This window comes from Myotis lucifugus, unplaced genomic scaffold, assembly GCF_000147115.1.
Source record: "Myotis lucifugus unplaced genomic scaffold, Myoluc2.0 scaffold_405, whole genome shotgun sequence".
In the NCBI taxonomy this organism is placed as follows: Eukaryota; Metazoa; Chordata; class Mammalia; order Chiroptera; family Vespertilionidae; genus Myotis; species Myotis lucifugus.
Window position 1 is genome coordinate 264,283 of NW_005871453.1, and position 17,068 is coordinate 281,350.

The 17,068-nt window shown below is 43.3% G+C and overlaps 1 protein-coding gene across 1 annotated transcript in view; it reads right to left on the bottom strand.

Moving 5' to 3' along the window:
* The window catches only part of ESR1 (estrogen receptor 1), a 203,794-nt gene that overhangs the window by 12,558 nt on the left and 174,168 nt on the right, over positions 1-17,068 (bottom strand). Inside the window, exon 6 of the mRNA XM_006102212.3 lies at positions 16,369-16,502. Within this exon, the coding sequence (XP_006102274.2) occupies positions 16,369-16,502 (134 nt within the window). The remainder of the gene's footprint in view (positions 1-16,368; positions 16,503-17,068) is intronic.

Here is a 17,068-nt window from a genome sequence, read left to right on the forward strand (position 1 = left end):
CCATCCAACATGCATCTCTACATCTACACTCCTCCCTGGTGTGTGGGTGGATCTTTGTAGTTTAAAAAAAGAGAGAGAGAGAGAGAGAGAGAGAGAGAGAGAGAGAGAGAGAGACCCAGATAATGTGACTCCATGGTTGAGTGTCAACCTATGAACCTAGAGGTCATTCCATTACAGGTCAGGGCACATGCCCGGGTTGCGGGCTCAATCCCCAATGTGGGGCGTGCAGGAGGCAGCTGATCAATGGTTTTTGCTCATCATTGATGTTTCTATCTCTCCCTTTCCCTTCCTCTCTGAAATCAATAAAAATGTATATATTTTTTAAAAGAGGCTAAAAGTGATGCTTCTCCGCTTCTAAGGGCCTGCCACACAAAGTCATGCAGCTTCTGCCTTGTCAGCTGGCACTTGCTTCCGGAGCCCTTCATGCCGTCTAAGAGGGAGAGTGTGCCAGGCTGTGTGGAAGCCCAGGCCACATGGATAGGCCACAGCCAAGCACCCCAACTGGTGTCCCAGCCAACAGCCAGCATCCATGGGCAGCATGTAAAGAAAGACGCTTCAAGGTGCCTCCAGCTCATGATTATCAAATTACCCCTCATTGATAAGTCTCCTTATCTGAGGCCCCAGACACTATGGGGAAGACACAAGCCATCCCCTCTGTTCCTTATCCCAATTCATGACCAATAGAGTCCAAACCTTTTTGTAAGTACGTGGTGATTGATTACACAGCAGCAGTGAGCAGAACACCTGGACATCGGCACCAGATGCTTAGGAAGGAAAATGATCCAGAACAGGCAGATTGGAGATTAGACTCCTGATCTGGTTCATCGTGTGGTGAAATCACATTTGGATCCTCCCTGCTCTACAGTATGCATCCTACTTGCCTATCGTGCCTTTGCCCAGCCCTCGACCTTCACCCTTGGTGATGCAATGGTAAGGGCTTGAGCTCATCCTGCCAATACCATGAGTAGTTAACAATTCTCATAGAAGGCCTTTAGCTCTAACCACAGCCTAGCTGATCATCAAAACATATGGCTCTTCCCCTGACTGGCTACCCAAAATATCTGCACTTTCATGCCTTTCTTTTTAATACGTTTTTATTGATTTCAGAGAGAGGAAGGGAGAGGGAGAGAGAGAGAGAGAAACATCAATGATGAGAGAGAATCATCGATCAACTGCCTCCCGCATGCCACCTACTGGGGATGGAGCACGCAACCCGGGCATGTGCCATGTGCCCTGACCTGGAATCAAACCCTGACCTCCTGGTTCATAGGTCAATGCTCAACCACTGAGCCACACCAGCCAGGCCTGCACTCTCATTTCTCACTAGAATAAAACATTTTGAATTTTTAGTTGCACAATCCTTATCAAGTCTCAGTTGTGAGAAATAGAATTTGTAGAGATTTCCCTAAGAAAGTTTTCGTGTTAAACAATTGGTCTAGTTTATTTTATTTTTATTGCAAGCCTGTGAACTTTATAACGGAATGTGTTTTTCTCTTTACTTTGGCCAAGAAGAGGAAATTTAGAGCCAAATCTGTGGCCCACTCCTAGGAACTGTACAGATGTACTTCTCTGTGTTAATCTGACCCTTGGATTTATTGTTTTATGCATATTATTTTCCCTTTTCGCAGATTTTGTCAATTACTAGTTCACTCCCTTTGCATTGCATAAAATTTAGTAAGCCATTTCAAATCCTTTGTGGAATAGGCAATTATAAACAAAATAACTAAAAAGACATCCTTCTATTCTCTGGCAAGTCAGTACAGAGTACTAGGGTAAATATAATGTATATTGACATTATATTTGAATGTCTGTTAGACATTCATCTGATTTAACCTCAAACCCAGAAAAAAAATGCCATACTACCTAAGAATGTATAATTGGTCTCCATGCACATGTTCACATCCTTCTGAATTGAATAGCACCACTTAAATCCCCTGTCATGTTCGGCACCTGTCTCTAATAAATGAAGGTTCTTTGTTCTGATTTTCATGTTTATCTGCAGAGCCACAAAGTTTCAGATATATTTCTTCCCTTTTTCCTAGATGTAGAATTGAAATGGCTGATAGTTCTCTCTGGTTATTTTGAAAAAATATAATTAGTATCAACAATTACTATTTCAGAGAGATAAGTGGGCATGCAGATTATACATATATTCTTTAGATATTTCAGCTCCATCATTTCAAGTAAGCACTACAGTGGAGGAAAATTGCATGAAAAATGTCACATGATTGTGACAAGTTTATCTCATTTTTTCCTTAAGGAGAGAAAGATTTTATTATATTGCAAAAAAGGGATACAGAATTCCAGAACTATGGATTGTAAAGGGGCTTTAAATTCATCTAGTGCAGTGGTTTTCAGACCATTTTGAGAATCCAAACCCCTTTTAAAAAGGAAGTGAGCCCTAACCGGTTTGGCTCAGTGGATAGAGCATCGGCCTGCAGACTGAAGGGTCCCAGGTTTGATTCCGGTCAAGGGCATGTACCATGGTTGTGGGCACATCCCCAGTAGGGGGTGTGCAGGAGGCAGCTGGTTGATGTTTCTCTCTCATCGATGTTTCTAACTCTCTATCCCTTCCCCTTCCTCTCTGTAAAAAAAAAATCAATAAAATACATATTATTTTAAAAAGGAAGTGAACTCCATGTGCAGCCCTCACATATAAACTGGGCAAAGTCAAACTTTTCTGATTAAAGAAGGAGAAATGGGCTCTAGCCAGTGTGGCTCAGTTGGTTGGGTGTCATTCCTTGCACCGAAATGGTGCCAGTTCAATTGCTCATCAGGACACATGACCTGAGTATGGGTTCCATCTCGGTAGGAGGCAGATAGGAGGCAGCCAATCAAAGTTTCATTCTCATATCAATGTTTCTCTCTCTCCCACTCCCTTCTCTCTCTAAAAATCAATACAAACATCTTAGAAAAAAAAGGGGGAGGAGGAATGGGAGTGCCTGGAGCCTGCTCACTTGGCTTCTCCCCCTCTGCCCCATGTCCCCATTTTTTGATGATTCCAAAAAGCACAAACTTTCAGCAGAAGAAGGTTTTAAAAACCATTGCTCTCCAGAAAAGGAGAAGACAAGCCATCCACTGGGAAAAGTATTTGCAGAAACATATTTAATAAAGGATCCTTATGCAAAACACAAAGAACTCTCAAAAGTCAACAATAAGGAAGTAAACAACTCAATTAAAAAATGGGCAAAAGACTTGAACAGATGCCCTACATATATGTCATTTAGAAACTGCCAATTAGAACAACAGTGAGATACCACAACACACCTATTAGAATGGCCAGAATCTAGAACACTGATAACGCCAAACGCTGGTGAGGTTATTGAAAAACAGGAACTCTCATTCATTGATGGCAGAAATGATAAATGGTGCAGCCACTTCGGAAGACAGTTTGGTAGATTCCTACAAAGCTACACATACGCTTACCATACGATGCAGCAATCATGCTCCTTGGTATTTATCCAAAGGAGTTGAAAATGTATGTCCATACTAAAGCCTGCGCATGAATGTTTACATCATCATTTTAAAAAAAAATATTTTATTGATTTTTTACAGAGAGGAAGAGAGAGGGATAGAGAGTTAGAAACATCGATGAGAGAAAAACATCAATCAGCTGCTTCCTGCACACCTCCTACTGGGGATGTGCCCGCAACCAAGGTACATGCCCTTGACTGAAATCAAACCTGGGACCTTTCAGTCCACAGGCCGACACTCTATCCACTGAGCCAAACCAATTAGGGCTATCATTATTTATAATTGCCAAAACTTGGAAGCAACCAACATGTCCTACAGTAGATGAATGGATAAGCAAGTGGTATATCCAGACACTGGAATCTCATCAAGCACTAAAAAGAAATGAGCTATCAAACCATCCAAAGACATGGAGAAATCTTCAATGCATATTACTAAGTGAAAGAAGCCAATCTTGGGAAAAACAAAATGAAATACTGTCATGATTCCACCTATATGACCTTCTGGAAGAGAAAACATGATGGAGACAGTAGAAATGATTGGTAGAGGAGGAAAGAATGTATGCGCAGAACAGGGGACTTGGGGGTCAGTGAAACTACTCTGTCTGACACTATATGTCATTAAATATTTGTCCAAACTCATAGAATGTACAATGCCAAGAGTTACCCTAATGTAAACTAAGGACTTTGGATGACAAGAGATTTTTTAAATGTGGGTTCATTGATTGTAACAAATGTACCGGCCTTGGACACTGGGAGAGGCTGTGCATGTGGGAGCGGGAGGAGACACATGGGGATTCTCTGTACCTTTCACTCCATTTTTCTCTGAACCTAAAACTGCTCTTTAAAAATTACATCTATCAATAGGAAAATAAAATTGGAATAAAAATTTTTAATTTAAAAAATATCCACCCCCGCTTATCCACTTCAACGATTTGACTCATTGGGAAAGAGAGGCTGAGAGGTTAAGGAACTGGGAGAGTGGATGCTGGAGCTGGGAGGGGTTTCAGGCGGGGCAGTCTGGCTGGGCTAGCCTGAGGTCACCCCATGGCCAGTCAATAAGTGGCAGTGCTGGAACCAGAACCCAAACAGACCCACTCCTGGCCCAATGTTCAAAAGCTCCAGGAAAAATTTCCCAACTTCAAAGCTTGTGAGAAACTAGAAGTGCCTGCCAATGGACTCGCCTCCTGAGACATTTGAGAAAACTAATAATTTTCCTGGAATGATTTAGGAGCAATCCAGCTTTTCAAAACAGGGTGCAAGATGGTGTGCAGAGCGGGCGTGCTGGGGTACACAGGCCTCTCCTAAGAGTTTCTTTAATGATGAACTTTCACCAAAATATTAACATGATTACTCTTGTGTGGTGAGATTATGATTCCTTGGAACAGTATTTGTCTTGGTGTTTTTTCTGTGTTTTCCAAGTTCTCTGACTTGGGCATGTATGCCTTCGTAAGTTGGTCAAGGAAAATGTTATTAAAAACACCAAGTCGAAATCCCTTACATTCCTATCATGTCACAAGCTTGTCAATGCCTGCACTGTTGGGGGAAATGCAGTTAGTGAATGGGTATTTCAAGGAATAAGGAGCGACCCCTCTAAGTACAAAACATCAGCTCCAAAGACTGACACGACAGTGTCCCCACAGGACCTGCAGGTTGGATGGGAAGGAAGCAAAGTGTTATTTACTAGAAGGTGTTGAGGGCTAGGCTCTCTGTGAAGGTGAAGTTTGCTGTCTCACTCAAAGAGTAGCACTTGCGGTGCCAAGAGAAAGGGCAGAGGCCTCACCTGTCAGGGTGAAAATGAACTTTACACTCCGGGTGTCACTCATCACTGTTGTTGATGCCAATTTCAAAGAATAAACAAATGGCTCCTGCTCGGCCCCTCCTGAGGTCATGCTCAGCCCGCCCCGGAGCTGATGGCTGCTCCGAGCTGGACCACGAAGCCCATGTCTGTCTGCTCCCCATCGGGGGAGGGGGGATCTGGAGACTAGGCTGCACTTGGCCCTGGGGGCCTCCGTGGCACCAAACAGGGCACTCTTTGAACCAGGAGCCCCTTGGTCACTGGACAAGAGCCAGGATGGAGCGGTGTCGGGGTCACAGGGTAAGCTGCTTCTTCCTAGCTCGTGATTGACTGGGAAAGAGGGTGTCCATCCACACAAAAGCCCCAGAACCCAGAGCAAAGGAAACCATCGGAGGAGCCAGGTGTCCTTCCCTAGGCGAGCTTTTAAAGGAAGGTGCACCTCCAGCCTATTCAACCTCTCGTCTTCCTTTTTGTAAATATCACTTTAAAAAAATCAGTGGCAAAGGGCCTAAAGGCAGAAGGTAAGACATAAAGTCACAAAATGCCAACCCTTTGAGCACCCTGACTGCTTGGAATCAGAGAAGTTCACCAACACAGTGTCTGTACAATTCTGAAAAAGTAAAATTAATATAATAAAATAAAATTCTCAGGTGATAATCTGCTTCAAAAAGGTGAGCTTGGGATGTTGATAATATGATGTTTATAATGTGGCTTGTGTAGAAATTCCTGGCCTTGGATCGTCTGCAGCGGAGAGCCTGGGTGGGGGAGGGGGTGGGGGTGGGGGCGGGAGAAGAAGCTCTCTGCTCTCTCAGACTTGCCAGCAGCACCTCCCTCCTCGGCCTTCCACTCGGCCTGATAAGGTTGCATGCATGTGAAAGTGTAACCGGGTAGAACTTCCTGGAGCAGTAAGTAATATGTAGCAAGAGCTTTAAAGATATTTCACCCTTTCACCCAGAAAATCTAGAAACATATCCAAAGTAATATCATAAGTGAGCAACAGACCTAAAAGAATGCAAACCAAGCATTTCTAATAATAAATTTAAAAATTGCTTGTGTTTGACAATGTCAGATTTGTTATATACAAGATGTTATACCCTCAAGAATAATTCTGCAGCCAGTTAAAATCTTATTTTTAAAGAAGGTATGTGTGTATCACCTTAATTTAAATGCATAAATATAAATATGAATACATGCACACACAGCATGGGAGGGAAAAGGAAGCAGTACCTAACATGAATCCAGTGTAGGTCTAAGCAGGCATTGTTGTAAGAGCTAGCTCGTTTAACAGGTAGGCATTGCTACATTCTCCATTTCATGGACCAGGAAATAGATCACAAAGGGTTTAAGCAACTCAGCCAAAGTCACACAACTCAAAAGTAGCCGAAAGAAGATTTGAACTTGGAACTAGAGGCCCTTGCCCTTAACTCTCATACTGTATTGCAGTAAGATACATCAAAATGTCCACATGGCTGGTTAACTTTGGGTTGTTGCTCATTTCTTTAATAATATATTTTGTATTCGTAGATGACCTAAATTGCTGTTTGAAATCACAGCTTCATTTGTTAAAAGAATAACTTCCTTTTTGTATCTATGTTTATCTTCAGACCATGAAGTCCTTGAGGAGGGCGCTTGCCTTCCTGATCACTCCTAATATTATCACTATTGGCATGACCCCTGGGTGACCTGGATGGAGCAGCCCCTGGGCTCCCAGGGGAAGCCCATGTGCCTCACTTCACTAACCCACAACAGGAACTGCTACTGTCTCCCAGTCACAGATAAGGCCTTAAAGGCAACTTCACATTCCCAGCACTTACCACAGTGCCTGGAGAGCAGCAAATCCTTACCAAATGGTAGTTAAGCTAACAAATAGTAGCTTAAAAGGCCATGAATGTCACTCGGTTCAGTGGAGTATTACTGTCTTTCTCATCTGCCAGAAGAAAAAATCTAAGAAAGTAGATGGCAAGTAAAAAGTCAAGAAAGCAAGGCTGAGGCAGCCTCAATCTACTGCAGCATAAAAAGTCACGTGCGCCCTCTGGGGGAAAGTGCTGGAGCTGATGCAGTCTCAAGGACACCCTGGCATGGACAGGGACAGGAAGATGTTTGTTTGCCCATCTTTCTTTCAATCCAAGAGCAGTGGGACAGGGCCACCGGGCCGCAAGCGAGAGGCCAGGCCCAAAGGTAGGTCTTGCAACCAAGTTCAGGCGTGTTTGTTTTGGACTCAGAACTTCACAGGCCATTTTGATGTTCCCTTTAAATGTTTCAGGAAACCATACATACTCTTTTACTTGTCCAGTGAGTATCTTGTGGAGAAAGAAAAACCCATTAAAAAACAGTATTTTTGTTCACGTCTGAGCTCAAGAAATTGCTGGTATTCTGTTGTTGTTTTCCTCTGGCTTTCTTTGGTTCAAGTGTCAACACACTTTTAAATGACAGTTTAGGATGCCGGGCTCGAGGGCAGAGGAAGGGCACCTAAGGCCCGTCCAAATATAGGGCCTGAGCGGAGTTCTGGTCTTTTTATTGGAACAGGGAGATCTTGACACCAGCAACTTGGTAGAATATTAGACCGCTAAATATTTTCCCTTAAAAAAAAGAACATACTGTAATGGAAATGTAATATTAGCTTATGTTTTTAAGTTGCCTTATTATATCATAAAAAACCTATCCAGTTGACAGGACTATTTAGAATTATGATTTCCATTTGAGGAAACTGGTGGAAAGGGTCCAGTGGCTTGATGAGACCCTGTTAGTTTGGTAATGAAGCCAGAACTTTCTCCCTGACCTGTTTTCTGACTCCAGCTAGTTCCCACTCACCCTCAAGACTCAGCTCATGCACCAGTCCCCATACAAGGACATATTGTCACGCCTGTGCACACGTTTATCAGCCCTTATCTCATGACATTGAAACAGTTCATTGCCTATGTCCCCTGCCCAACCCAGTGTGTGACAGAGCAAGCGGATCTTATTCATCCGTGTGCCTCCAGCGCCAAGCACAGTTCTGAGCATGAGCAGATGTTCCCGCAGTTTGCAGAATGCTTCGTTTCATAATGTACTAGAGGACTATTTAATTTAGCTGATATTTCATCACCTACACAGTCGTGTCCAAACTAGGTTCCACAGACTCCTGAAAGTTAAAAAGATTCTCAAATGTCTTTAAATTGTTTTTTAGAATTATAAAATGTGCTTTTAATGATATCCGTAAAATATCATTAAGACATTAAGATCATGCCCTAACTGGTTTGGCTCAGTGGATAGAGCATCGGCCTGCAGACTGAAAGGTCCCAGGTTTAATTCCGGTCAAGGGCATGTACCTTGGTTGCGGGCACATCCCCAGTGGGGGGTGTGCAGGAGGCAGTTGATCGATGTTTCTCTTTCATCAATGTTTCTAACTCTCTCCCTCTCCCTTCCTCTCTGTAAAAAATCTATCTATATATATATATTTTTTAAAAGACATTAAGATCAGAATGTACTGGATCCGTTGAATCATGGTTCTCAATCCGGATGAGATTTGAGTTTTGGTGGGAGCTTTAAACAAATACTGACATTCAAGCCCTGCTCTGAGCCAATTACATCAGAATCTCTGAAGATAGTCCCCACAGGGGGATTTTCTTTTCAAAGACCCCCCAGCTGATTGAAATGTGTGGAATACTGAGACACACCCATCTCGGTAACTCATATGGCCCTTGTTTCCTACGTAACACATTGCTTATGACTGCCTTAGAATATAATGGTTGTATTTTAAGTATCTCAGATAAATAAGCATAGAACAGAAGCAAATGAAACACATAAATGATGTGCCCTTGCCAAAGCCAGATGACGTCACCGTGTGTTGTGCAAGCAAAGTTTTCATGATTGTTCTGAACACAGGCAAGGGGTGGGAGAACTGAGTCATCCCTTGAGCTCCTGGTAGAACAGCGGACCAGGCCTGGTGCTATCAGCAACTCAGCTTCTGCCAACACACTATCACTTTGCCTTTTATTTTTTGGTATTTAATTTGTGAGTTTGTTTTGTGTTTATATAAGCGTTATAAAATTGGAGATTATATTGCATTATTCATTTGCATAATAAACATGGTTATTCATATTTAAGCAGCATTATAATACAGAGAACATATTAAGTCAGCATTGGGGGAGCCTGGCAGCTTTTCCTTTCTAAAGGGGTCCATACATTATTCAGACTTAAGGATGCCTATTGACATGATTTCTGGGCCTTAGAGAAAGCGGCTCAACATAGCCATTGAATCAAGGACATAGGCTTCCTCCTTGTTCAGTGCTCTTGAAAGCACAAAAGCACAAAAATCTGTTTCTCCCCCTGGGGCGTCTCAACAAGAACTAACAACTGTTTCTAATATCCCGAATGTGGGAAGAATTTGTAGTTTCCAAGTGGCTGCTACCTTTGCCCTCTCCCAGGAATTCACATTAGGACTCCCAAGCCTTCCCCAGACTACAGGCACTTGGTTGATTTACCAGTTTCTTAGAAACTCTGACAAGATACAGGAACCACTGTCCCCATCTGGGGCCCAAGACTACTCCATTTATAAGAAGGATGTCTTTGTTGTGAAAATGCAATTTCTCATCCCCCAAAGTGAGGAGTGACATCCCCCCTTAGAATTTCCAGGCAGGGCTGTATTATCTGCTAAGAAGGACATAGCAATTTTTTTCATAAAGTCAAAAGCCAGGGAGGGTTTTGTATGTCAAGAGCATGAATAAAGCATCTATTATGTGCCAGATACTATATGGCCTTTCTCTCAATAGTCACAACGATTCCATGAGTTGGCATCGTTATTTCCATTTTCCACCTGAGGCTCAGGAACACAGCTTATCAGAATACATCACTTCCCCGCCCCCCAACCATAGGTGAGTGGCACAGCTGCCTGCCTGATGACAGAGTCCATGCCACAACCAGTTTTCAGGAAATTAAGGGAGCCCATGAGGTGTGTTCCAGGTTGCCCAGAAGTTAGTAGCAGGGAAAGATTCCTACAGTTGAGTGACCGCCTACAGAACCCAGTCAGCCAGAGAGAAGACAATGAATCACTTAATAACCATGAAGTGCCATTTATCTCAAAATAATAGCAATAAGCAGGCTCCCTGGAGAGGAAGCTTGCATCATAAAGAACTCAAGAGATTAAAGCAATGAAGTCTCCTTCACTGTGACAACAATGGGCACACCTGTCAATGTGCCTATTTGCAATGTCCAAGGTCTGCTCCTGCCAGAGACCTTTCACCGCTGAGAATGAATGATCCTGACTGTTTACAGTCAATATGTTTTCAAAATGATCTTGTATCTAAATATATGGACTCCGAATCATTATCTTATTTCTAAACTTAAAAATATAAATGCTCTAAATAATATATACTAATAAAAGAGTAATATGCTAACTAGACCAGAAATCTTCCAGATGTCCTTCCTGACAAAGCCATGGTGGCGGGGGCCAAGGCAGAGGCAGTTAGGGGCAATCAGGCCAGCAGGGGAGGGCAGTTAGGGGCGATCAGGCTGGTAGGGGAGCAGTTAGGGGCATGAGGCCGGCAGGCAGAGGCAGTTAGGGGCGATCGGGTAGGCAGGCAGGCAAGCGGTTAGGAGGCAGCAGTCCCGGATTGCGAGAGAGATGTCCCAGATTGGAGAGGGTGCAGGCCGGGCTGACAGAGACAGACACCCCCCCCACACACACACACACACACCGTGCACGAATTTCGTGCACCGGACCTCTAGTTGTCTAATAAATAAGAGTACAAGGAATTCAGCTCTGAAGAAAGGAAACATCCATCGTGATAAAAGTTTGTTATAACTTTTCATGAAATAAATGCTTCCCGGACCAGAGTGGGGCCTCCAGTGCACACATAAAGCAAACAATGTCATCCCCTCCAGCATCCTGTGTTTTGGCAAGCCACCGAGATGACAAGATATGCCATAGAAGCATAGGAACAGAACTAGATGAGACAGCAGCTGGTGCTGTTTGTATGTTGACGTTGAATGTATATGCTCCTGTTCACCATTCCATATCCCCCTTTCCTCTCATGAACACCAGGGTATACATTTTAGAGATGTTGCCATCATTCTTTCTGGGATTCTCTTTTCCTTTGACTTTTCACTCTATGACTTTTGGCTCCTACTCCTCTTTATTACTTCATCAACTGAAAGAGAAATATCTGTAGATCATCTTGGGATGAACAGGTAATGAAGAGTACAACATTTCTATAGCATGAGACATTACAGGAGCAACAGATGCACCTGCTGAAGGGAACATGGGGGTCCAGCAGGCACAGAGAAGACCTCCAGGTATCTGGGGATGATCTGTGAGTCAGGAGAGGAGAGTGGATCGGCTAGATACCAGAGATGCTGAATCAGGAGGCCCGCAGGCTCTCCAGGGAGCCAGTTGGATAAAGTTACCAGAGAATGAAGGGTATGAGAATCTTCGAATTACTGGGAAATATAAAGAATTCTGGTCAGAAAGGGGTTCAGAAAAGGGGTAGATGTAAGTATTCAATTCAATTTGAAGGCCAAACCATTGACTGGAGAGTATGGATTTATACTTATTAAGCTTTGACCTGTGACTTTTTCTGAGTCATGAAAAACACTCACTGAAAGAGTTTTGTTCTGAACGGGAGTGGATTCCCAGGGGTTTATGAGGATCATCTATGGGGGGAGAAGAGGCAGCCAATTGAGTGCCTGGTGGTAGCAAGAGGCTCACCTCAGTTTTCCTTGAGTTCAGCCAATATGAAGGTTCAAATAACAATCAATTATCATCCAGGAGGTAAGTCTTGCGATAAAATTTCTCTCCACATAATTAAATGCACAATAACAAAGTCTCGGAACAGTGGCAATCTGTATTGTTAGTATTACCCTGGAGTCCCCGCACAGTTGTTAAGCCCAGCAGGAAGCCTTTAAACTAAAAGCACTTAATTATACTGAAAAAAGGCATGAACTGACTCCATTTAAGCCAGAGGTTCTCAAGAGTGATGATGATAGCTGTCCTTGATTGAGGGTCTGCTGTGTTCCATGAACTACATTAGACAGTCTACGTAATTTCCATTAGCTCACAATAACCCAGGGAGATGGCCATTGTTTTACCAGTAATTAGTTTGATGTTGCCTAGATCTACAGTACGCTGAAAAGGATAGGTTTTACAACGGTAGATACAGCCTGGGAACGTGGGGACTTGCCAGGTGCTCCTGGTCATGTCTAGCACATGAGCATCTATTAAGTGAATGAATGGTGGGATACTTGTTGACCGTTCACAGGCTAAAAGCTGTGAGGAATACAGAAAAAGAGATTCGTGGCTTATAGGGAAATTAGGACATCTGTGCATAAAGAACCAATCCAGGTTGAAGTAAAAAAACAAAACAAAACAAAAAAAATTGTCATACATTTTCATATATTTGACATAAAGTTTGTAGTAGGAATTCAGTAAATGATGAATTATTAAATAAATGAATGAAATCAGACAACCAACTGACCAAATGCTAGATTGTGTGGTCCTGACTGTGAGAACAATAGTCTAGAGAAGAAAAGCTCATTCTGAATGTGGGTAGTAGATTTCCCGAATAAGATGAGATCTGAGAAGGATCAGAAATGTCCTATATAATAAAAGCCTAATATGCTAAGTGTCTGACCCTTTGTTTGACCATTCAACCAGTTGCTATGACATGCACTGACCACCAGGGGGCAGACCAGTAGGTTAACTTGCTGCTGGGGTCCAGATGATCAGGACTGAGCAAGACAGGCTGGACATGCCCTGGAGCCCTCCCACGGTCTCTCCCTGGCCCTGGTGGTGCACCAGTGGGATCCCTCTGCCTGGCCTGCGGGGATCGGGCTGAAACCGGCTCTCTGACATTCCCCGAGGGGTTCCGGATTGTGAGAGGGCACAGGCCAGGCTGAGCGACCCCACCAGTGCACAAATCTGTGCACCGGGCCTCTAGTTGGAATTATAAAGAGGAACTGAAGTCACATTGTGTAGAAGGAATACCGTGAGCAAGTGAAGAACCTTTGCCCCACCCCCTCTATAGCTCCAGCTCCCCATCCTCCCTCTCAGCCTTCTGTGTTGTGCTCATCTGCTCTGTTCTCATTTGCCCTCCTCTTGAGCTCTGTCCAGCTGGTTCTTAGAGTGCCTTGAAGCTGGCACTGACTTTGCTACAGCACCTTCGAATCAACAAGGAATGCCTCTGCCCTTTGGTGGGGAGTAGAAAACAAACAGATTTTGACCTATGGAAGATTCTAGGCCTTCTCAAGCCAAGTAATAACTGTTCTAAATGAGGCAGAAATCATGATGATCCTGCTCCCTAACAGCTGCATAAAGGGCTTCTCTTGGAGATTTTGGCATTTGGGAGACCCTCTCAAGACTTCCAGAAAAACATTCCTAGCAGGTCCTCACAACCACCTTTCAACTCCCTAGTGCCTCTGCCCCAAAGTCAAGGCCAACATAACACAACCTCCTCAGACTTGGGTGACAGGATGTCCACACAAAGCCCAAGGTTCCTTCATTCACTGAGGTCTGGTTTCCCAGGGATCACAAAAACCTTCTAACTTAGGTTTCCTGAACCGTCTCCAGCTCGGCTTCTGTCAGACAGTCCTGGAGTTGGAGCCGCTCTGTATGTCTCTTGGGAGGTGATGATGGTCACCTCCATCTGACCGATTGCTTTTTTCACTCTGAAAAAGGATCTAGCACCATATATGATTCTGTTTCCAAGTCCTGTCCTCTTTATTCTATTTCTCAGGAACAATATGCGACACTAGGAGCTATGCCCAGCAGCAGCTCTGCTTTTCGGAAACACAGCTCGCTTTGCGAGTGGAAAAAGTGATCTCGCTTTTTCCAGGTTGAGCGACAGCCTCTGTTTTGTTACTGCTCTCGAGCCAGCTGTCACCCTGCTATCTCACAAAAAAGACAGCTGTTCAACTCTGTCAGTATGCAATGCCTTGCATTCCAAAATGGTGTGCCAACCCTTCAAGTGCAGGGGAAGCTCACAGCAGATCCTGAGAAAGAAGGAGAATCCAGTAGGAACGTTGAACTCCTGTGTGTGTGTGTGTGTGGGGGGGGGAGTGTAAGATGGAGGTCCAAATTCTGCAATTCTGCAGTGGGAAATCCTGGCTTGAGATTCTGGTGCTAGTCTTTTTTTCTTAAATATGTTTTTATTGATTTTAGAGAGAGAGGAAGGGAAAGGGAGAAGAGATAGAAGCATCGACGAGAAAGGAACATTGATCCACTGGCTCCTGCACATCCCCTACTGGGAATCAAGCCCGCAACCTGAGCATGTGCCCTGACTTTGAATTGAACTTGTGACCTCCTGCACAGGTCGATGCTCAACCACTGAGCCACACCAGCCAGGCTCTGGTGCTAGTCTTAATAAAAGACTTTCTTACGAGGGCTGAAAGATATCTTTTTCCCCTCTGGGACTTAAAAAACATGGGTCTACAAATCCAAAATTTTGATGGCAAAAGTCTTGCCTTTTTAAACATAATATTAAATTTAAAAAACACACACACCCAATCATAGGAACAGAACGATAATGTAGGAAAAAGCTATATGGATCGAAGGAAACACTTTTGGTTACCAAGGCCACAGCATCTACTGCGTTGATTATACAGCTCACCAGTTTCACTTCCTGTCTCGGGTATTATTTCCTGGTAACAGTGGGGGAAATGTCCCAGCACCAACAGGCCAGCTTTCCCTGAAGTTAGCAGATTGCCTGCATGTGCCAGCCCTCCACCGAAGAAGGAGCAGGTTCAGGACCTGGCACCGGGCAGCCGAGTGGCACTGCTCCCAGAACACTCATCCACTAAACAGCCATTGAGGGGTCTGGACCCTGCAATGTCCAGGACAAATGACTAAAATGAAAAGCACAATGCATGTGAGTGGAACCAGAAACTTGAATGGAGTCCTAATCACTGCCTTAGTATAGATCACATTATTTTTTATGTAACTTCATTCTGTAATCCTGTCATTGTCTAGTGTAATAGTATAGATTTCCATTTATCTGTTGATAAGTGAGAATGATTACTATGATGACCGTTAAGTGATTTGGTTACTAGCATTGGTGGGGAAGAGAAGTGGAAAATTGTTAGGGGGGTGGGGGGTGGGAAGGGACCGCCAATCATCAGGAAGAGACAAAACATCTGAAAAAAGAAAGATGTGCTGATTCTCTACCCGTGATCAATACAGACTGTTTGTTCAGTTACTGGGAAATTTGAGATAGGACCTACTGGTGTAAGGAAGGAGATCTAAATCAGGCCAGGGCTTTAAAATACCTATGATTTCTATGTAAGAATGAGGCCTGAGGCATGAAGGAGGGCCACGGATTAGGGGTAAAGGTCCAGATTAAGGGCATCTACACTGCAGCTGACACCCAATTGTTGAGTTTCAGGTCCCACAGACTGGAGATCTAGTGCTTAGGGCCAAATACTGAGGGGGTGGGAGGAGTCAGGGTGTTAGTTCAAGCTGAGCCATGATTTCCATCTGGTGACCTGAAATGACTTTTTATAATACAGCCAACCTCACTACAAAAAAAAAAAAGATGTGTTCTCAGCTGAGCTCTCTCCAATGAATAAATAGGAGGGGACAGTTGAATTAGATACCAAAGACCAATGAAAAACTCCCTTTCAGCTGGTCCAGTTTACTGCATTCCACCTGCCTCGGTCTTAGGACCAGGATTTCCTATCTCTGAGCCAGTTATATGTTTCAGCTAATCAGTTTTGACCAAAAATATAGTCTGTCTCAAATAAGCTTCTTTCCTTACAATCTGGAACTTGGAATTGGTCACCATTTTTTAAACAGTGTAACTTTAACTACTGGTCAATAGCCATATGTCTATACATGAATCACTTGAATAAAAACACCCCTAATATCTACCAAAAGATACAACTATTTCAACAAAAAGGCCATTTAATTCCATGCCTTTTTCATTCAATTCAATTTGTTTTTATTCATCATATTGAAACAGTGAGGTTCCACCTCCGTAAGTAGTCAACAATGCCAATAGATTGTTTTAAATGTCTGTCAGTGGTTCCCTTCAATTTATGATTATGCCTTTGTAGCAGGTAGCTTGCATCTGGTTGAAAATACATATGTCTGTCAGTAACCGAGAATTAAAATCTCACATGTTATCTACTCACCAGAATTGAGCAAAATGATGGATTTGAGGCACACAAACTCCTCTCCCTGGAGATTCATCATACGAAACCGAGATGATGTAGCCAGCAACATGTCAAAGATCTCCACCATGCCCTCTACACATTTTCCCTGGTTCCTATGAAAATGCAGGGAAAAAAGTATTAAAGAACATAGAAGTTCCAGAAGGTATGATAAGGTTCACATTCATAAAAATCTGCTGGCTCCAAATCTGTATCAAAAAACTGTAGCCATTTTGTTTATGGAGCATGAACATTCATTTGAATTCTAGGAAGCAAGGCAAAAAGATTTCCCACGAATAAACCATTTTCATTTCAAATATTCATTCCCCAAATATGCATGTTAATTATAGCATTCTTCAACCTATAGGTCATAAAAAACTATTAAGATTGAGGTAAATGATTTTTCTAATATTTTTTATCTGTTCCTATATTCTAGATATTGTGGTAGTTATGGGAATAAAAACAGGGCCTCCACCCCGGCCAGTGTGGTTCAGTGGTTGAGCATCGACCTGTGAACCAGGATGTCACAGTTCGATTCCGGTCAAGGCACATGCCCAGGTTGTGGGCTCGATCCCCAGTGGGGGGCATGTAGGAGGCAGCTGATCAATGATTCTCTCTCATCATTGATGTTTCTATCTCCCTCTCCCTTCTTCTGTGAAATCAATAATTAAAAACAATAAAC